Genomic DNA, 23275 nt, shown 5'->3' with positions numbered 1-23275 from the left:
TGAGTAGCCGATTCATTTTCAAATGATGGGATCCGTATCCAACTCAGCCAGTTGGGAAAACAAGGAGTTACAGTCATGGTAACTTTTACTCCCCACCTTCTTTGATTGCAGATCAGCCAGCTTCAGCTTCAAATAGTGTGCCAAAGGTGAAATGAGAGAAGCGTGTTGTGCCTGGCAGGGAGAGAAGCATACTACTCTGGGTTATGTTTAAGAAATGAAGTTCATTTAGGGTTTTGTCAAAAGGCATTTGTCAAGGCATCATGATACGGGCTTTCCCCTCCAGCCGAGTTTCTGTGTACAGCATACCAGCTCCTTATGACTCTGTGCAGACTGCAGGGCAGGTAAGAGACACCAACTAAGCTTTGTAGTAGCAACATAGTAAATGATCTTTCTTTGTCCATTCTGGAACCTCTGTTCCTCATGTGCAAATTGGTTAGAAGCAATTTTTCCTGCACTTTACATAACTTGAAATGTGTATTAAAGCAGACAAGAAATATGTGGATTTCACATGTGACATAGATAACATATTCTTTCAATTTCAAATGGTAAGGGTAAATATACTGAAACATGGTACAATAGTTCTTCTTTTGTTGTCTTAATAATTGATGCCTTCCCATGTCTTTCACTAGGAAAGTCTGGATATTCATTGCTGCCCATGCTACCGAGAAGGCTTGTGTCAGAAGTACTCTTTCCTCAACTGGATGAAGTGGTGTTTCTGGAGAAGATGGCTTTTAGTAATATTACCTATAGTTTCTTCAATAATTACAATAATTACGCTAGTCCTGCACTATTCTGTCTGTAAGTCTGACTCCCCAGCATGGTCCAGATCGGATGGGTATTTTGTACTGGGTGAATTATTAGTATGAAAAACTTTGCACTAAGCACATAATGTGTGTATAAATTACTGAATTTCCCTTCTCCTTAAGGACTTTGCTAAAGTTACAAAAGGCACAGTAATTAGTAGTTCATAGTTGCACAATGATAATGGAGATGTGTATTTTGTCTCTTTTTTTTCTCTGCTTGTGAATACCATCATTATTATAACTGGCATCTTTCTCAAGAACATGTAGCAATTAACTGTCTCTTTTTTAATCCACTTTTTCAAAACAAAATGGGTACCTAACTTATGTACACTGCTTCCCAGATCTCAACATAGCCATTAGAACTATGTTTTCAGCAGAATGGCACTGCAAAAAATAGAAGTCTAACAATTAAGGCTTCCTGGTAGAAACACCTGTCTGAACCTGTGCCTTGTTTCTCTGCTTTTCTTCTGGGCAATATTCTTTCAATGTTTCTCTTAAGAACTAACACCTACACATGCTGAGGACAAATACATGCTTCTACAAGCCTCTTGTTCCGGAAGATTTCATGCTATGTCATTAGATGTGCTAATTTTTGCATCCTTTTTTTCTCAGGTCCAGCTTTCTCCCTTATTTATATAGGTGGCAGTGTAGAAATTACTAATTTGACTTACATAAATGACCTTGATGATCCAAAGTCACAGAAATTCCTTCTGCAAGCAGAAGCAATCCAAAATTATGTAAGTTCTCACGTAAGTATAGCAATAATTTAAAAATACTTGTCATGAAATCAGACTGGAAATGAAGAAGTGGCTACAGTTAGTCATTGGTTTTTTTCTTCAAAATAATAAGCTTCAAGCCAGCTAGTGCACTGTCAGCGTACAACTTTAAGAATGTATCTACACAGCTCAGGGTGTGTGTCTCACAGTAAGGCCAATATTTTCAAGGTAATAAAACCTCTGGGTTTCAAAGTTAGAGACCGAGTTAGGAATCAGGAGTGTAGGTTTTTTTGTGTGTGTTTCACTTTACTCAAACATTCTTCCTTGCTATATTATTATTTGATTTTTATTTTTTTATAATTATAACTCCAATTCAATGCTTAACGTTTTGTTTTGTTTTCCCTTATTCCCTACAACAATGCTTGCTTTCTTACACTTACGGGAGTTCCCATTTCTAAGATCAACACTGTTTCCTGGGTAGATGTGAACAGCAGTCCTAAACACAAAGAAGATCTCTGTTAGCCTGTATTTCCCAAGAGAGCTAATCTAGTGTCTCAAAGCTGCTTTGTGCACAGCCAATACAAGTTACTCATGTCCAAATTTAAAGACTAAAAAAAAAAAAAAAACGTGGAAAGCTTGTTTTTATGACTAATTATCAAGAAATATCTTAATGGTCCTGAAATGTGACCTGACTTAAAAGTAATTTATTTCACCGATAAATTCTGTGAAAATGATGAGTAGTGCTTGTAATATGGCAGAGGTGAAGAAAAGGAAAGGAAGAAAGACAAATACTTTATAGCATAAGAGATGACATTGACACTAAAATGTAATGTTTTATATTTTACTGTTATTTAACTAAGTTCACAGAAACATATGAATCTTCCTCCTTGGGAAAGTACTACTTGAAGTGTGTAGTGGCTGCTTTCAGGTAGGTACTATTCCAGCCTATTGTATAAATTTGAGATATTCAGTCTTACTTATCCTTTTTTTTATGCATTTTATGTTATCTGGAAGAATATGCAAATCTCTGTGACACAGAGTGAAAACGCAGAAATGCACTTTTCTATGTGACCTAAGAGCTAAACTGATAGTGTGACTTCTGTCTTGCCCTACAGAATCAGTGAGAGAAATAGTCTGATTAATTGTTGCTTGGTTTATGGATTGTTTTGTAGGCTGTTCACCTATTTTTTAAGTCATAGTTTAGCAAGTTTTTCCTCTGTCACTTGCAGAATCTTACTTCAATTTTGTGTATTTAAATGAAGTTTCTTTTTAACCTCTCAAAACAAAAATTAAAATTTTGGGCAAGGCACTCTACATTTCTCACCAGGAGCTTGAGTAAATACATTGAGCAGATGGCTACTACTGTCCTGGTAGTCCCTGAAAACTTCTGAAAGGTCACTCTGTAGGCCATTTTGAAAGGAGCAGTGTGATGTACTCTCTTTGAATAACTTAGGTAACTCTTTCTATATGTACACATGCAGATTGTTTCCTTCAACAAGAATTGTGTGAAATGTGTCAAAGTATGGGCATAAAATTATATCGTTGTCTGATGCTGGTGTCAGTTAAAAACTACTAAGGAGAATGTGTCTGCAGCTGTAATATGATTTTTCAAGTGTATAACTATACATCAGGGTTGGAAACATCCAATTCCACAAAAACTGTTACAAGGATTTTCAGTGAGGTATAGTCCTCAGTCTTAGTGTGTAACTGTTTAAGCCACATATTTTCAAAGTATTTTGCTGTATAGCAAAACCACTTGTTAAACAAGAGAGATTTTTGCTGCCACATTCAGTTGTAACTCTTTGCACAGAAGTTCAACTTAGCTGTGAAACTACAAGACAAAAATACAGACCAGTGGAAAGCATGCCCAAAATAGTAAGTAGTGTATATGTATGATGCATGCTCTTTTTTCTCCACAGTGAAGGAGAGTCTGGACTTCGAGCTTACTACTGGAATACATTCTGGGCACCACAAGATATTGTTGCTTCTCTTAAAAATTTAGCTCTAATGGAACAAAAAGAAATGAGTAGTAAACAAGCAGCTCGCATATTCAGTTCTTCTGGTGAAGAAGATTTTGAACTTGTTACAATGGAGCTTTTTGGTAACAATGTACCTGTTATTTAGTACCTACTCTATTTCTCTTTCTTCAGTTTGTGCCTTTGGCTTGTGTGGCTTATAGTTATTAAATTTCAGTTTCAGATTCTACAGAATATGATGTGATGCTAAAATCAGGTAATTATGCTTTAATCCCAACTGATATAATTCTGTGGCTATAAAAACCCCAAAACATAACAAGAAAATGGCAGTTTCCCAGTTATCACCATATCCGTAGGGCCTACAAACCAAACTAAGCTCGAGATCAACCTGGCCTGTGTTCCAAATAAAGGATGGGATGTGTTGTAGCAGTGCAAGCTCTATTCATTCAAAGATGTAGAGAAGCTAGGTAATGCATATGCAGAGACGTACAAAGGCAACATAGTACAACCAACAGAGTTGACTCAAAGCCACCCTTCCTTTGCTAGCTGCTTCCTTATATGCTGCTTCCACCCATGTGATCACCCAGGGCCCAATTAATTAACTTGTAGCACCTGTTTCTGATAATTGGAAGTAGCTTGCCAGCTGCATTTAACTTGTCCCTACCATCTTTATTCAAGCTGGCTGGTCCAAGTTATATTTGTGCCTACAGGCATGAAAATGCCTTACAGCTTTTATTCTGATGTTATGACTAAAATGGTTGAACTTGAGTAATTCCACCGGAATTGCAATGAATCGTGTCTTCTTTTCTCAGCATGTTTTAAAGAACCACCATACAAAATTATACATAATTTATTTGCCTTATATCAGTCAAATACTGTAGAGATCTAATTCATTTTACCTGGTATCTCCATATCAGGCACATCGTCAGATTGACTTCATATACTCAGTGTTCTTATGGCATGGTGAGAACTGAAGAGAAAATGACAAAGGAAGCACTAGGTTTCAAGCACACGTGATAGCATTTGCAGCCAAGTCGCTTCCTGCTTGTTGAGGGTGTGATGAGCCAGTGGTGATGAGATGTTATACTTCCTTCACCAGAGCAGGAGAAAGTGATGCAGTCTGGTAGGGAAAAGGGAACAGAGTTATAAAGCTAAGGGAAGAAAGATTAGAGAAGTAAAGAAGTGCAGTTAGGCACTTTGTTGTCATTTTACCCAATAACTTAATTTATCTTTCAACTTATCATCATTTCAGCCACTGATCTAGCTTCTTTTGTACAGCAGTATCCTTTGACCTGTATGCCAAGCCAGGTAACAACAGGACTCTAACTCTGATGAATCCCCAAAAGCCTTTTTATCAATGGAGACTGCGAGTTCCTTCGAACTATGTGGTGAGACTGGTAGTTACCACTTTGCACGGTATCACTCCAGAGAGCTGTGCATCACATCACTTATCAGCATATGATTTCCTTCTTCCTCTGCAGAACAAGATCATTACAAGGTATGATAGTATAGCGCAAAGATGTTTTATTCAGCTGTACAGAAACTCTTTGAAACTGTAGTGATATCAAGTCGATCTTAAACAGACTTCCAAAATGTAAGACTCCACCATAATTAAAAATCTTATATAAGACAATAAAACAGTATTCCATATTATCTCCCAATAATAATTTAGAATACAGAATATCTTAAGTTGGAAGAGACCCATAAGAACTGTGAAGTCCAACTCCCTACTCCTTGCAGGACTACTTAAAACTAAACTGTATGATTAAGAGCATCATCTACACTTCTTGAACTCTGAGAGGCTCAGCGTCATGACCACTTCCCTGGGAAGCCTGTTACAAAGTCCTGTGGGGTTAATTTGTCATAATGACAGTTTTTTAATGGTTTTGATTTCATACAATTACCGTCACAACACAAAAAGCTAGACTTAAATTTTTTTTTTGAGTATACTATTACTTTTAGAAAAGATATGTTTTATGACATTCCAGTAACCAGCAAATATCTATTGATAATAGGTGTGCTACGTCTATGGAAGGCTCCATCCTCAGAATCACAGTGTTGTCCATTTGCACAAGTGATATAGATCATATTTAACCATCAGTGGTTACACTGCTTCCATTTGCTAGAGTCAAATTTCATGTATGGACGTGTTATCCACTATGACTCTTCAATAACAGAATAGATTAAAAGTTTTAGAATTTGAGGACAGATGGTTTCAAGTGGGACTATTTTTAATTAATTTCTTAAAGAACTTCCATGAAGAAGTTAGCTGAGCATGCATGTTCATCTAGCACTGTTTGAAATGCACTTATTTAGTAGTGTTTTAACTTCAGTAGGTGGTCCTCTTCAGGTTTGTTGATAGACATTTCTCTTGTTATGAAAAAAGACACAAGAGTTTGCCACTGTTGACAGACTATCAGAAGGCCAGGCAAGTGCTAACGTTGCATGGAGAACCCCACACCTGATGCTGGGCTGCATCTGCTCTGCTGCTGACTGTTGCTGGGACTGTTACTCTATTTCACATTATTTGCAATAACTCAGCTTTTTAGGGATCAGAAATGTAGTCAAACATGTGCATGAAACCACCTGGACGCCAGCAAAGCACACACAAATGTTTGATGTAATATTTTCAGAGAACATGATGCAGTAAGCTGTAAAACAGAAAGTTCAAGGATCTGCATTGATTTCTATCAAAGAAGTGGAACAGAATTTTTTGACTGAGATGGTATTAAAAGTCTCTAGGTACCTCAAAAAAAGTTGATTTTGGTGGTTTTGCATATGTCTATTAATTTTCTACTTAAGCTAAAAGCAGCTAATGTCATACTTGAGACAAATGCAGTAGAACTAATAATAATACCTCTAATACCCATGACACACAGGGATTTCTGAATTGTAGCCATTATTCTCTCATACTCTGCTCTAGGATCGCACATGGTGAGTAAAATTATTTTCACCAGCTTCTTTAAACTGCAGTCATGCAACTATGTAGTGACAAGTACTAAAGAGTGATTGAGATGAGATTGTGAAATGTACTGTAAAAGTAGACATCTTGTGGACAACTCATATGTGCTTACCTTGCTATTCTGATGATTTGACAGGAATTAAGATAAAAAGAATGTAATAAAAAGAGAGGTAAATTGCAGATCCATTGTCTAGTGTCTCACATGAAATGGGAGCAGAGAGTAGCCTGCTAAAGCAGAGAATGTCTGCTTTCAGTTTAAGGTTCAGAATTTGATTTCAATGCTGCCTCTGGATCTCAGTGACATCAAAGAACTTGATGCAAGGCTGTAACAGAAATACTTTGTTACTGTGAGGTCTAATCTTATTTGCTTTCATTTACTTTACACAGGAAAAGAGAAAATTGTCGGAAATTTTTCACACATACATTTGTAAATTAATGAAAGTAAATCCAAAATACCCTGTGGTTTTCAAAATGCAATAAATATAAGAATGAATTTACAGATGCAATTAAATTACAACTGGTAATAAATTTTAAAGCATCAGAATTTAAATTAACTCAGTATTATTTAAATAAAAGAAGAACAGTAAGAATAAATAACTGTCATGTATGAGGTTTCATGTGTTGTGTGACAACTTTTCTGACATGAAACCAAGATAAATGTCAGACTGGAAATGCTTTGGGTTTATCTGTTGCATAGATGCTGTTCAACACTGCTGCACTGCACTTGTTGCCTTTTCAGTGCTACTCACCACTTCTCAATGTCTCTATCTGTACTGAAGTAACATAATCTGGCTCTGTCTTACTGATGCTTCTCCACTTCTGAAAACTCCAAGGAATCTGGAACTTGTTAGGAAAGAACATTTGTAATGTTCACACAGAGTGACCAAGCCTCAACACTGGGAAAGTCTAAGGTCGTGTGTAGTATCGAGTGGAAGAATAATAGAGAAGTGGTAGCCAGGGGAATACATCTGAAACACAGATGACCAGAGCAGTGTTACTTCTGCTCAGCTTCTCAGCAAAGATGACTGGAATATGGCAACAGTTTGGAGTTCCTTTAATGCAATTTTGTAATATTTCAGATGGTGTGGACCTGGTGCTTGGACTCCTCCTGTTGTATGTTTAACTTCGTCAAGTAATGTAATGTTGCTCACCTTTTCACTGGACCAAAGAGAAGCAAGCAATATATTAAAAGCTCACTTTCAAGCTATTCCTAAAATCAGTAAGTAATTATTAGAAAGAAGCATCTGATATAATCCCAGTTATTCCTATTTTCTGCCTTTAAAAAAGTTGATATTGCCCAAATGTATCTGGAATGATGTTGGCCTATAAATCAGGGATCCACTTAAAAAGAAACTGTCTGAGGACTGAACAAAGAATAGATAATACCCTTTAGTCTGGGAGATTTTTTTTTTAATTGTCCTGATTACTACTTAAGCCATACTTTCCAGACATTAATCTTATCACATGGGTAACACAGAGCAATGGTAGCAGAGCAGTCAGCACTACAGTCATTATATATCTAAGTAAAGCTAGATAGCCCCCGGCAGAGCAGCACTTTTGGCAATATATTCTCAGCTTGGGGTATGTGCATTTAATGAAAATGGCACACAAGAGCAAATACTTCTAATTTGTCTTTGATCCTTTTCTGACAACACTATGTTCAGTGCAGTTCACTATATAAAAAAGTGTATTCAAGACCCAAGAACTATTTTCCAAACCTATGAAGTTCCACAAATTTTTTAGATCTAGGTGATTAGTGAAATATTTTGAACAACGATAAACTGTAGTAGTTTAGAGATGATATAGAGACTTCATAAGTGAAAGTTTAGTCATAGCCATTTGCTAAGAAAGAATTCTGACTATTAAGAAAGTGATTATTTTTTAACCTGTGGAACAAATCATAGGGAATTAAATTCTCTAAGTCTCATCCATTTCTGCTTCTGTTTCTGTGGATGCTGCTTTGGCAAACACTCATCCCATTACATGTTAGAATTGCTTCACTGTTCTGGAGAAGGGCACTTCAAATGATGTATAGCCCAGGTTTTGCTACAAAATTTTGTGGTTTTCAAAATTGTCTTAATTTCAGTGATATCCATGTGCATTTATTATGTTACCTAAAGAGAACTAAGATCACTAAGGACTGGATAGTTCTAAGAGAGTTCTTAGCAGAAAATAAAATAAACCCTAAAAGATACTGTTCAAACGTAGCCTGAATTTTCAGACTGAGAAGTGAAACACAAATTTCCTGGTTTACATTAAATTAATCAGAGATTCTACTGAATTGAGCTGATTGCTTTTTAATTCTTTTAAAATGTCTGAAGAAAGGTCAGAAGTAAATTGGAAGGGGAAGGTCAGTGTGTCCACATTTAATTGCTTCTTCCACTTATGTGGAATGTTGGTTTTTTTAGAATAACATGTTTTGTACTTATTAATTGTAATTTGATTTTAAAAAGGGTAACATCCACATGATGGGGAAGTGGACGTTATGTGATTTTCTGTTACCACAGGCAAAACCTGAGTTTAATACAGTCACAACCCATTCTTCTAACTCTGTGCATAAAGAAGGGCTGTGGCGAGTAAAGTAGGCTCTGTACTTTAAGCCAACTGGGATAACCATGTTCCTTGCTAATGTATTTCTCTCCCAGTGTGTGGTGGTCATTATATTTCCTGGAACGGGACACTAAGTTCTCCTTATTACCCAAGTTACTACCCACCAAACATTGACTGCAACTGGATCATTAGTGTAAGTGCTGGGAACTCTTCTGAGTAGTGATGACTTTGCTTTATATGATATACACATAAAATTGGGAGAAATTTTGATGTGGGTGAAAGAGAGAAAAACAGACTAAGACCATTGCACTTCTCAGGCACCCATTTCTTTCCTATCCTATTTACAAGTGCCAGTTGTGGCAGAGGAACACTGCTAGCTTCCAAAAATTTCAGTATTTTTTATGACAGAAACAAAGTGATAGCTAAGATGGTAGAGAGTAAAATCCCTTTTTTCTCTTATATCTAGCAACAAGACAAGCGGTAATGAGATGAAACTGGGACACAAAAAGTTCCATTTAAACATAAGAAAAAGCTATTTTACTGTGAGGGTGACGGAGCCGTGGCACAGGCTGCCCAGAGGGGTTGTGGAGTCTCCTTCCTTGGAGATCTTCAAGACCCGTCTGGACACGTTCCTATGCGACCTGATCTAGGTGAACCTGCTTCTGCAGTGGGGTTAGATTAGATGATCTCTAAAGGTCCCTTCCAACCCCCACCATTCTATGATTCTATGAAATCCTAGCAGCCAGAGAAGATCACTAATAGTCAATGCTTTGCTTCTATGTTAGAAAGAAAAAATGGTCATGTAAATCATGCCTCATACAACGAATACCACACTGTATTTTCCTGAACTCTGCAGAAAACAGGAACTTTTCTGGCTCAGAAATTCAGCTCTGGATTTCCAGTAAGCCCTTTGACAGTACTGAGAAACTGCTCTACCAGATTCCTGGTGTGTTTATATGTTGCTCCATTAAGTATTTAAATGCTTTTTTGACTTTCTCTTTAAAAGGATGCTCTTCATGTCTATGAGCTGATAGCAGTCTCCAGTTTTCATCTGCTCAATCAAAAGTAATAGCTTGTAGCACATGTGGTTGAGTCACCAGCTGACATTGGGATCTCTTAAATCTTTTATTTTATGCACTGGAACATGCGGCATTATAATCATGGTATGAACCTCAGATATAGTGCTATGTTCTGGCTGCAGGAAGGCTTGCAATGCTTTATCTGGCACAATACGGCCAAAGCTGAGTCTAAAAACATTTCTATACATGTTTAAAATAGCATAGATTTTTGGTTCTTCAAAGATGCCAATTTGCATAACTAAGAAACTCTAAAAACCCGATAATAAGTGAAGCAAGATTTACCATCTTAGAAACGCAGAGCTCTTCATTCTGTGGATGTATATATCAGGATATTTATCATTTGATTTTTAGGCACCATTGCCTGGCTACAAGCTCTCATTAAAAATCCTCATAATACAAATTCAAGAGAAGTCTCCAGGGTCCAGTAAATGTGATAAAGATTGGTTAGAAATTGATGGGATTCGGTGAGTAAATACACCGTTTTCTGACATTGTTTTGCACTTCAATGTCCTGCACAAGATAGTATAGTAAAGCAAAAGCTTCTCACCACTTGCAGTGCAGAAAGATGCACTTAACCAAAAAATTGACACACTTTCATGGAATTTAAGCAGAAAAATGTTCTTAGTGCTGCCTTACTACTGAACATTTTTCATTGTGTTCCTTGAAACATCCTACTTTTTCTACTTCTACTTTTCTTTTTTTTTAGGCATTTAATTGATTGTTTCCCTTAAAAGCAATGATGCAGAAAAATGCAGGGCTTTATACAGTTGGGGTTGAACTGTAAATCCTGGCAACTGCCTTGACATGAGTGGAGAGCTTGCACCATCTGAAGTTTCACTTCCTATACCACTTACTCTTCAGTGATTGTAACTGTTTTCTGTAAACAGGACAAATTCCAATATGTGGCCTTAAGCAAAGGAACACTCTCCCAGCACTAGGCCCTGCCCCCAACACCCCACAAAACCCCAAAACAAAACAACCCCTAGTATTCAAAGTAATTTGCCTCTTGGAAGACGAGCAACAGCTGTTGGATTTGGCTGTATGAGCCCATTACCGAATTTGTAACCTTGGCTTTGAAAACCTAAATGGTAAAACTGATTTCAAGCGTGTTTAAAAGCAGTTTCTATTTATAAGTTAGATTCTGACATTGATCATCTTGCTATACTTTGTTTCAAAGTCTATTAGTCCCAGAAAAGTTGTGGAGTGGAAGGCATTTGTAAATAGTCTTTTAATACTTCTGTGGTGCTGTTTTACCACTAAAAAAGAGATGATATTTCTGGTATTGTTCTAAGGCTTTTTTGCATTTGAAATCTTCAGTAAAAGTAGAGGTAGCTGGATGGTAATAGTTTGGTTAGAAATTACTTATCCTCACTTTTGCCTTGCTAGATACTGTAAAGCTCTTTCCGAAAACAACAGAAACAGAGAATATGGCTATTCTGTCGCAATCAACTTCCATTCTGATGAACTGGTCACCCACAGAGGGTTTTATATTGAATACAAAGCCTTCAGTCACACAGACCGTAAGTGTATAAGCCCCGACTTTAATTTTGAAGAAGAAGCCATACTTGATAGACCAACCACAAACCAACCTGCCTCTTTATGTCAACCTAATTGCAAGAGATGATTGTTTAAAATGCTATTATGTATTTAATTGAACAAATAAGTGTACAAAATTAGAGAAAAGATGCTTTTTAGAAGCTAGTACTTATTTTGTAACTTTTAACAACACTTTTGTAAAATACAAAGTAAAAGTAAAATTTCCCAATCTCTGTAGAACTAATTATTTGACATTTTTCTGGCATCTTAAAATAGCTAAGCTGCAGTACAAAATTTATATGGCAGAGAACGTCTAAGCATGACTCTTCTGCTAACCATGAATAATCTTCTCTTTAAAATCACAACTCAAGATGCTCTGGATCAGCTTCATGGTTTAGACAAACTAAGTTTTCACTGAGAGTCAATAAGGACCCTTTGCTATCAGGTGCTGTGGAGACATGACTGGGTTTGTTATTGTCTTTTCAGTCTGTGCATTTTTATATCAGTGTTAGATTTTGAAGGGCTTCCAGAAGATGGAAAATGGATTTTCAACAGATAAACATATTTACCTGTGATATTAGAAAATATACATCTGCAATACATTCTTTTTAAATGCCGTCTATTTCTTTTACCCAATTGATGTCTGCATAGCTAAAGTTCCCTGTGATATCCAGAGATCTGTTCAGTCTGTAAAACCTCTTCAGATCTTTGGCTTGCTTGAGTGAGTGTAATTCTGTTCATTATTGATTTAAAAGTATTTATGTCTTGGGATCTCTGGTATATATTCATTCCTCATGCTTCACATTAGAAATAAGTGTCATATTTTGTGGTCAGTCATTCTATAGCATTCACATATTTTCAGAGATTTATTTTTTCACCAATGTGTGCATCTTTCTACTTGAAAAAGTTACAAACTATAGTGTGTCAAATGGTTACTCTGGTTACTGCCGCAAAAATGGTTCATAGATGAGTCAAAGCACAAGAATACCATTTTAATGGAGAAAATCCCCAGCGTTTACTTTGTGAAGAAATCTCTACTTTCTCTGTGTCCTCTGGTCTATTTCTAGCACCAAGCCAGCGAGCATATGGCTCAAAGTTGTGACTAAGGATTGATTACACAATCTTAGGTATCTGTATTAAGACTTGCCACGAGGCGTAGATTAGCTGTGATATGTTGGTATGATGTCAAAACAGTTAAGGCATTTGTGGAAGGCTATCTGAGAAGGCAGAATGTATCAAGAGCACTGGTCTTCCCAACAAGAGCTTTGCCTGTAGCAATAGAGATGATGGTCAATTTATTTTCTGCTAAATCTATAGTATTTGCAGTCACTCACCTCAGATTAGCTGTCTCTCCTTGTGGAAAGCCTACCAAAACACAGTTAATAAAAATCTCAGGCACTGCTCTGAGCTGACCTGGAAAGCAAATGCCAATCATCACCTGAATAACTTCAGGGAATGGTGAAAAGAACACAGAGAGACACTTGCTTTGAGCTAGAGCTGGTGGCACAGCATGTACTTTTCTCCCACCAGTGTCACATGCATGGCAGTGAAGAAGACTACGTGACTCCCGATTGAAATTGATTAAATAAATGTGGTACAAATGTGTCTGGTCTTTCAATCTGATTTAGCTGTTAATTTGCCTGTGGTGCTAGAGGGGAAAAAGCTTAAGTTGACCAGGGCAGAAAGAAGAGGTTTTTGGCTACTTATTCTTTTACAGATCATCTGTGGTTTTGCTTTCTTTTTGTTTGTTTGTCACCACGACTGAGAAAGTGGAAGAGAATATTTTTTATATTTGCTAAGAAACAATTTAGCATCAATATTAGTTGTCAGTTTAAGTGAAAGAAATTCTTAGTGAAAGGTTGCTTCATAATGAAATTGCTAGATCTCTTTGTACTTAAACAGTACATGAAGTCAGAGTCTAATAGCACAGAGACTGATTTCTATGATGTTTTAATGTCAGGAAGTTTGAATTTCTAACACTAAAGAGAATGCCTAGTTTTGACTTTTTTTTCTTCTCCTCACCTTAGAGTTTCTTGTGTAAAATACATTACCTTAACCAATTGAAGAGGTGTTCACTATTGGTAGTAGTTATGCATTTGTGCTGAATCACTTTTGACTCTTAGAATGAGACAGTGAATATGAATTTCATTTTCTAAGTCCATTTAGATGAATATTGATGCATTTAATTCAGACTGCATGTTAAAAACCTTGTGCCAAGTAAGATAACGTTTCCTTTTTTATCATTCCATTTAGTTTAGAAATGACATTAGCTTAATTTTTTTAAATAACCATTTTAATACTTTTTAGTGGCACAGTCCTGCATTAATTCATTTAGGCTCTAACAGCATTTATTTTTCTAGTTTGTCCTCAGATATACAGGGAGAACTTGCATTCATTCAAGCAAACAATTTGAAGGTTGGAAAGGCTGATCAGATGGTAGTGATGAATTAAATTGTGGCAGGGCAATTACTGTTCATGTTCTCCTCTAAAATGTTCCTGGAAGCTTAGATACTGGCTGAAATAATCTCTAAAGTATTGGTGACTATCTTTAAGATCACATGAATGATGTGGGCACAGATTTAAAAGTCTGGAGAAGAGTCTGCATAATGCATTTCTTTAAAGAGTGGGAGAACAGGAAAAAAATAGAAGGGAATTTTACATCAATCTTTACAAGTTTCTAAAACAGTTTTTTTTTTTAAAATAAGTGACAAGTGGTCAAACTATTTGTAAACAGTGAAAAAGGTATTATAAACCAACATGGACTTTAAAATTTTTAGTTCTCTGTTACGAGAGGATAAATAGAGGAGAAGTTGTACTTTGACACTGTCTTGTGTGACAAACTTATCAGTAAGGAAAGGAAACATGTTGAGAAAAAAATATAGAAAACTGTTTCTAGATAATGATTTGCAATGAGTTATTACCAAAATGGAAGGTTTTGTTTTTTTTTTTTTCTCATTCTGCCAGTTTTTCTTAGAGATCTAAGTGATCAATTAAAGAAGATGCTTATAAAATGGAACAAGTGCCACACAATCGAAGGAAGGATGTATTTGAGAGAAATATATTTATAAATTATCCTAATAATCTAGATAATATGTATGAAGAAAATGATATTCTACTCAATAAAGACAAGATCTGAACTTAGGCAATCCACATGTGCATTTGATTAACTAAGTTGTTTTTCTGCTGAAATATGGCTGAGGGCTGACAGTGACTCAAAAGCTGACTCAAGAGTCATGAAGTCATATAGTTTGTCTGTTATGTGTTTTAGTGCTGTGTTCTTTGGTGGCGTTTGGTTCTTTTTAAGTTACATGCTAAGGATGTTAGACAGAAGTTTGAAAAAGCACTCCCAGTCACCAGTGGGAAGGCTTCAGCTGGAGGAATGTAACCATATTGGACAGTGTACATCAAAGAAGATAGAAAACAATTAAGAGATGCCAGGAGGAGTGACCAGAAGGCAACCCAAGGTCAGAGAGTGCAGCAGATGTTAGTGCAACTAGTATCTCTGTCACTGGCAGCTGTCAAAACCAAGGTAAAATAATGTCTGGCAAAGATGGCACAGTAACATCAAGGTGATCTCTGGTAGGGAGTGTAGCACATGGCTGCTAGCCACCTACTTGGATTATAAAACATTTACAGAACTTTCTTCTTCAGGTTGTAACCCAGAACGATTGAATTGTGGTGATGGGAAGTGTAAGCATCAATACAAGACTTCTAAAGATGATGACAGCTGTGGGGAGGAAAGCAATGACAACAACTGCTGTAAGTATGTCTTTTTAGTTATTTTGCAAAAGATGGTGGAAGACAGGAGCAGAAATAAGTTTATTTTAACACATAAATATAGTATTTCGAAATATTTTTTCATAGCACAAAGTTCAAGTTCCATAAGAGTGAGAAGAAAACATGTAGAGTTCTTGGAAGAGTCTAGACAAGAAGTTAATAGTGCAAAATCCAAGGTAACAGTAACATCAGTTAGATGACCTAACCACAGCTTATTGGTGACCCTGCTAGAAGAGCACTTTTTCCCCAGCTGCTGCTTGATCAGTACCCAATAATAAAAGGAAGAGAGACATAATAGCTTTGTGGCTGCTGCCCTTTGTCATGTGCATGATCTCTTTATTGTAAATCCCCCATGGTTACAGGCATTGTTGGTACTACTAATGTCTCCCTAGTGTTTTGCTGCATTTTGCTTTTATAATTTTTACCTTACTTTGAATCTTAGGTTCTTGAGGTAGCCAGGAGTATCTGCTTGTTTGCTGAAGGGAAAATAAAAAAAACCCTTCCACTGTTTAGAGGCCACTGTAAAGAACTGATAATGAGAATTACAGCAATGGAGATCTATTGCTGAAATGTCAGGATTCCCACACAGTAAATTATAATAGTTCTTAGAAAAAAAATTCTCAGAGAGAGGTATCATGCTCTTCCACAATTTTTTCAACTTCCGCTTGGAAACAAAATGTTTAAAAGCTTTTCACTTAAAACCAGAAAGATATAATCTGATTTCCAGATTGCATCTGCTGTGAAAATTTATAATTTTTAACGCCAGTAACGTGGGTGAAAGTAAAACAACAGATCTGACTAGCCTAGCTTGCTTTAGTTCAGGGCTAAGTAAAATGGGAGTGAGGACTGTTGGAGGCTCTTTTGCCTTTTTTCTCATGGACAGTGGAAACTGAAATGAATGTGATCATTAGAGTGGAGCATTGTCCCTGTCCTCTCTTCGTAGAGGGATCAATTTGAACCAGTATAGACTGTGACTTCAAGCAGACTGGAAAGTGTAGCTTTGAAAAACTTTCATCAAGTAGGTTGAATATACAAGATTTTTTTAAATATTTGCAAACCATGGCTACAAACACATGATCTTCTTTCTTTTATTTCAGCCTACAAAAATTACTCCCCTTATGCATACAAATGTCTCAATGGAAAATGCTTGCTGAAACCAAATCCTGAGTGTGATGGGAAAAGAGACTGTTCAGATGGATCTGATGAAATTAACTGTGGTATAGTAACATGTATTTTAAAATTATTTAAGGACTTGGGAAACTGAGTCAGGACTTTATGCAATGGTCAAGCATTAGTGGATTAAGAACTGATTAAATAGATGTGAATTTTTAAAAATTACTCTCCTGGTAACATCTATGTGAAAAAAATCTGTCTTCAATTTTGCACTGTTTCATTTTAAATCCACTGATTCTGTCTAGGATGACTTATTTCAAGCAACGCACACTTCTAAGAAAAACATTTAGGTCTTAGTGATTGTTTGAGCTGTATGGAATGCAATTCAGGAGCTATTTATGTAAAGAGGGAATTTATGAAGTCCTCTTCAAGTCAACTTGTGGAAAGAACCCAGTTTGGAATTGTGCTGAAATGTCTTTTTGAGTTACTAAACTTTCCACAAAGCTATGAGGGAGGATAGGAAATGATTGGTTTATTCCTGACCCTCTTGTTCAGTGAAAATGGACAATTACCCTTAACATTTTACCAATTGCACAGTAAGAAATCTTTTTTTTTTTTTAAAAAAAAAACAGCTTGAGGTCTATGGATAAATGTATTAAGTATACCAAAGTAAAACAATCTTGTGGGTTTTGTTACTGTTTTATTCAATTATTTCCATTAGCTTGTGGAAGACACCTGCTTAAGAAAAATAGAATTGTTGGAGGTGAAGATGCAATATCTGGAAAGTGGCCATGGCAAGCAAGTTTACAGATGGGAGCACATGGCCATGTATGTGGTGCATCTGTTATTTCCAATAGGTGGCTCATATCTGCTGCACATTGCTTCCTGGATTCTGGTTCTGTAAGGTATGAAGAAATGATGCTGTCCTAGAGCATTTGTGGTTTAATAACCTTACAGTATTGTTTTCAAAAGCATGTAGTAGCTATTCCTTGTCTAGATATGTTGATTCAGGGTATAACCTGTGACATGATATTACTACATGAACCTTCAATATTGTATTCTCCTGGCGTCAAAAATCCTAAGTATCTGAAATGATTATTTTGCTTCCATTGGCAGTAAATCCTGTATGATAAACCACACTGTTTTGTTAGATTTAGGGTAACCACCATGGTTTTTTTTAGAAGGCAGGGATTTTCTGAGTAGAAGCTATGTCCTTTTCTCCCAAGAAAAGGACTATTTATTGATAAGCTGTCAAACTCGCTGATGTGTAAATGTTTAGTGTAAATGAACAAGATTTACCTCTTAACATATGTTAAGGAGGAAATAAACTTTAATAACGTGTTTTTCTGACTTCCAAACCATGGTGCATTGCAAATAATTGGTCTTACAGCTCCAGGAAATTATTATTTTCAAAATAGTAAGTAAATCCGTTGTTTATTGTTGTAGAAGACAGAGTTCAGAGTGCATCTATCTTCCTAAGTGGTATTCTACTCCACAAACTTTGATTTTGATCAATCTGATGAAATATTGAAAACTAGATTAAAATAAGTGAACTGACACTGCTTTACTTTCCACTCCTTACAGATACTCTGTTCCTTCAGGATGGAGAGCATATATGGGCTTACATACTATTAATGAAAAAAGCAATCGTATAGCTATGAGATCAATCAAAAGGATTATTATCCATCCACGGTATGACCAATCTATCTCAGACTATGACATTGCCCTGTTGGAAATGGAGACACCTGTATTCTTCAGTGAGCTGATACAGCCCATTTGTTTACCCAGCACCTCTAGAGTATTTGTTTATGGAACTATCTGCTATGTAACTGGCTGGGGAGCCATAAAAGAAAATAGTATGTTCATTTCCTGGATATATCTCTTGCAAGTTTGGTTTAGTTTTAAAATCTAACAATGAAATATATGTAGCTATAAGAAAAAAATACAAAACCAAAAACCTATTGTTTACTTAGTAGGTCTAAAAAAAAATGGCTAGAACTGTTCCCCTTAGCTGCAGTCTGAATTCTGAGTGTGTGCTTGCATGATAAGTGGCAATATGTGTGACAAAATGATGCATGTAATATTTAAAAGTCAATATGATGGCAGGTGAGAACATCATATTTTTCTCTTATCTGTTTCATTCTCAACCCACTCTCAGACCCAAATGACCAAGCAAACCAATACCCGATACCTCGTCTCATCATCTAGCTATTGAAAAGGTTATATTCACTAATGGGCCAAAGCACGCTTGAAGATGTTTAGTTCACAATGATGCTTTATGCTAATACTATAGTACAGACTCAAGCTCTCGTCGTCACTTGTGACTTACTTCCCTCTCTCAACTTAATTCCTCTGCTCCTTCTGTAGAGACAGAGAGAGAGGATGGGAAAAAAATTTGAAATTTCATTTAGTATGGCTTGGACAATGGAGTATAACCAGAATGTAAATAATATAAAGCTTTGAGCACAATTTGAAATGACATTGAAAATTAATCACACTGTGTGGAATCTTGTATTATAATTTGCATGGCTTTTTAATTACTCAGTGTCAGAATAAGATCATAAGGATAAAGACTAAACAAATAGAAAGGTGGTACACAGGGATCTCTATGTCTAAAGGGTAATGCAGACATCAGCCTTCAAAAGCTGAGGGTAGGCAGAAATTAGAGGGAGGGGAATTACTCTCCTGTCATCACCTGGGTAGATTTTGAGTTTGAAGCAATTCTCTTTTGTTTTGACAAATGGCATCTCTGTTAGAAAACTGTCCCACTGTAACTTCTAGAATATCCTTTGTATTTTTTCTAGGTCATCTTGTCAAAACACTGCAGGAAGCTCGAGTGAGAATAATTAATCAAAGTGTTTGCAACAAGCTATATGATGATCTTATCACATCACGTATGCTGTGTGCTGGACATCTTAATGGTGGCATTGATGCATGCCAGGTAGCCTGGAACTTGTAGAAAAACTACAAAGAAGTATTTCCTTTCACTGGAAAAACTGTTTAGAGTTGTGAGGGTTTTGTGGTTTGGGTTTCTTTTTCTTAGTAATAAAGGAAGATGTCTGGAGCATATGCTTAATTTAGCACAGCAATTAAAGGCTTCCCAAAATAAGGAAGGAAATTTGGCATTTCTTTGAATTTCTTGAGAAATATTGGTTTGCAAAGACAAACAGCAGAATGTATTGAAAATAATTATTTTTCCTCTTCAACAGTTACGTTTGCTATAAAGAAGATGTGAGAACCAAGGAAATAGTTAGGGCCAGCTGTAATTTTTGGTATTTATATTGATTTTTCTTTCCTTTTCTGGGACTGGGATTAATAAATAGTGTAACAGTATGATGAGTAGTGGATTCTTACAGTCACCAAGAAATACAAGAGGCAAAGGTAAGCTAGGTTTGATAAATGCAGTTGCAATATGACCTTCGAGTTTTAAATTTTCATTCATAAAATCATAAAATGTCTTGAGTTATGAGGAGCTCATAAGGATCATCAAGTTCAACTCCTTGCTTCTCACAGGACTACCTGAAACTAAAAAACATAACTAAGAGCAGTGTCCAGATGCTTCTTGAACTCTGATAGACCTGGTGCCATGACAAGAGGGAAGTGCCTGGGGAACCTGCTCCAATGACCAACCACCTTCACAGGGATATGTATAACAACAAATTTTGAATACATTGTGGCATCATAAGTTATATGGTCTAGTTTATTTTCACACACAATCAGAAACTAGTCTTTGGATGTATTTCAACTGTCTTGACTCTTCCTTCTATCTCTTTCTTGGTTATTAAACTAGTTGCATATTTTATCAATATTTAAACTTATTAGGATGAATATCCACTTTCAAAATTACAAACATGATTATTATGCCAATTATTGTGAAAAGGGAGACAAATATATTACTGATTTTAGACTGTGGTAATTTGATAGAATTTTTGTATGATATATAGACTTTATTATTTCATATAATAGGATGGCTTTTGCAAGATCATAGCTCATATTGGTTCAAACTGCTTTATACAGAGTGGATTGTTTGCAGGATCTTCTGCACTCTCCAAGTCCTAATTGAATGAATTATTATTTTTGTTAACTTTATACAGTTTGTCTATAACCTTAGACCTTGGAATTGTTTTACTAAAACATGTTGGTTTAGAGGCCTGATGTTCCCCTCAAAAATGTGCTGCTTAAGAAACGCCCTTGAATTTGCAGATGGACATTTTAACCAATTTGACTATATACCAAACTGGTCAATCCAGTTTCCAACATAATATGATGTGTTTGAGTCCCAGGATGCTGGCCCTATGGGCCTTAAAGTTCTCAGTCTGGGTAGCCTCTTTGCTATTTATTTCTTTTCCGTCACTAGTCTATTTCCTGTGCAGTGCTAGAGAGGAATGACGTTGTCAGTTCAGGAAATCCCCAGTGCCTTGAAACCCTTTCATTACAGTTCCAGACTTGTGGGCATTCTGATTTGTTTCACTTCCTCATGGATACATAAGCTGTGCATGTACTACACAGGTTATATGAAGCTTCCAAACACCTTTCATCTTTAGAGGATGTTATACTTACAGTGAGAAAAAAAGACATTCACTCTTTCAGATTCTGTTTTCTTATCGCCCTAGGATGTTTTTTGATCTCAGTTCCTCTTTTTTAGGATCCTTCCTCTCTCAACCAGCATACAGCCCCTCTGTTCTCTCAGAGATAGTTGTGTAATTAGCTTGACTATATGGCCTCTCTTCTCAAGTCACTTTGAGACTAGCCTCTTGGATAAACAAAATTGCCAGTATAACAGCAGCCTGAGAAATTGAAAGAACTATTTGGACTTCTTTTCTTATCCCTAGATAATGTTGTTTGTTTGGGTGATTAAGATTTTCTTTTGTTACTCTTTTTTGCTCTATAGGGCTTTATTCTGACCTCTTCTATGCTTCAGCTCCAACTGGGTACAGCAAGCAAACCCCAGGGTGAACTTGGAGGTTGCTGGCTTCCTTATGCATACAAGGCATAACTGCAGAGATGAGATAGATTCGTAACTGCTTAGAGTTCTATGAACTTATCTGTTAAAACAATGATGGACACAGAGAATTCATAAGCCCAAATGCATTTTGATCCTGTGGACTGAACTAATTAGGAATTTTTACTTTTCTATGTAGCTGTAGAGAGCTGTATCTTCCCTTTAAGAAGTCAGTTATTTGCACATTCGTTTCTCTCCCTCTAGGAACACAGATAAAATCTTAATCATGAAACTGCTGACAATATTTAGTTGTGCCTGATTTGCTTTTAGATTTTGGATTTGTTTTGATGGTGTTTTTGTTTCAGATATGTGGTATCTGTTTCAGATCTGTGGTATTCTGTTCCTGTATTCCTCTGTAATACACAGTATAAGAATTCTGCCTTCAATGTGTAAATGTTTTAAGGTCAAATGGTAGCAGAATTTCCACTTTCCATGCCTATCTTCTCATTCAATGTGTGATCATTTGTTTATGAATGTTATAATGGGATGTTAGCAATGGGTAATGTTTAAAAATTTCTTGCCATTGCTTTATATTGTTCAGTTTGCTACTTCCATGAGGTAAAATGAACTGAAGAAATTTGACATCTAGCTTAGTACAGTCTATCCAGAAAAAAGACTGTAATATTAAATTGGAATTTCCTAAGATAACCTAACTTTTGCTTCATGTATGTGCATGTGCACTAATGGCCAAAATCTGTTCATTTTAGGGAGATTCAGGAGGTCCCTTGGCCTGCACAGGAAAGGGAAATAGATGGTACCTTGCTGGCATTGTGAGCTGGGGTGAAGGATGTGCTCGGCGCAATCGTCCTGGTGTATACACTAGAGTGACAGCGCTTTATGACTGGATTCATCAGAATACAAACTGACATGCCAAGGAGAAAATGCAGATCATCTCCTCTATAAAAGCTGCTTCCTACAGTAGTCTATTGCCTCCATCTCTGATGATATAATATGAAAATGTTGTTGAATGTTTAATTGTGAAAGAACATACTTTCTTTATGAAGAAACTAGAATTTGTTGTTCACCTGGTGGTGAGTGTTTCAATTCAGAGTAGCTTCAGATTATTTATGGATTCATCTTCCTTATCCCCAGCAGTAGAGCAGCACTGCCTTAAAACCAAAATAAAATGGATTATAACCTGTGTTAATAGGTTATAATCATAACCTATGATATAAATCATAACCTATGTCCATAAATGTAGACATTAATGGCCACATTTCTTATATATACACTCAATTCAATATATATAACTTTAATGATGTTAAAGAATTCTAAATATAAATAATTATATTTTGTTTTAAACAGAACCAATTATGTCATGTTTCCTGAAAATATGAATACTGTAATCATTATAGTGTACAAAGCTGAAATTAATTCATTCCCTAGTTATGTTGCGACTACATAGCTTCTCCTTTCTGGGCTGTAACTTTTGGGCTGTCTCCTGGGTTTTCCTAAAAACATCAGACATATAGCTCACAAATGTTAGCATGCAATAGATTTTTATTGAAGGATTGGAAGGGTATGATTTAGGTTCTTTTGGATGAAGTTTAAATAAGAGGAAACAAATACTCATTTTTAATTAATTAAATATAAACTTTTGTGCTTTCTTACATTCTCATATTCTCACACATAGCTATAGAGTCTGATGTTTACAATATATTACAAGTGTACTTCTCCAAGTCTGGCTCTGGCACACTTTGTGAATCTTTAGCATGCTTTTAGTTAGTTCATACTGCTTTTCCTGATGTCCTTGGTCTGCAG

At 36.2% G+C, this 23275-nt stretch overlaps 1 protein-coding gene across 1 annotated transcript; it reads left to right on the top strand.

Moving 5' to 3' along the window:
* Positions 1-260: 260 nt before the first annotated feature.
* On the top strand, positions 261-22380 carry LOC104561349 (suppressor of tumorigenicity 14 protein). The gene is made up of 17 exons (XM_061988687.1): positions 261-341; positions 630-798; positions 1416-1540; positions 2380-2447; positions 3439-3620; positions 3713-3751; positions 4774-4993; positions 7537-7676; positions 9103-9200; positions 10438-10550; positions 11473-11606; positions 15274-15381; positions 16497-16616; positions 17234-17417; positions 18097-18368; positions 19317-19453; positions 22222-22380. The coding sequence occupies exons 1-17, from the start codon at positions 261-263 to the stop codon at positions 22378-22380; spliced, it is 2349 nt and encodes a 782-aa protein (XP_061844671.1).
* The last annotated feature ends 895 nt before the right edge of the window (positions 22381-23275 follow it).

This window comes from Colius striatus, chromosome 1, assembly GCF_028858725.1.
Source record: "Colius striatus isolate bColStr4 chromosome 1, bColStr4.1.hap1, whole genome shotgun sequence".
Lineage (NCBI taxonomy): Eukaryota > Metazoa > Chordata > Aves > Coliiformes > Coliidae > Colius > Colius striatus.
The sequence above is the reverse complement of the archived record's forward strand: the minus strand, read 5'-3'. Positions and strand labels throughout refer to the sequence as shown.

Excerpts from the sequence above, each read along its gene's own strand:
- LOC104561349 (XM_061988687.1), top strand. The coding sequence starts at position 261 with ATGATACGGGCTTTCCCCTCCAGCCGAGTTTCTGTGTACAGCATACCA. Across the intron at positions 10,551-11,472 it reads TTAGAAATTGATGGGATTCG|ATACTGTAAAGCTCTTTCCG; the intron begins GTGAGTAAATAC and ends TTGCCTTGCTAG. Across the intron at positions 15,382-16,496 it reads AAGCAATGACAACAACTGCT|CCTACAAAAATTACTCCCCT; the intron begins GTAAGTATGTCT and ends CTTTTATTTCAG.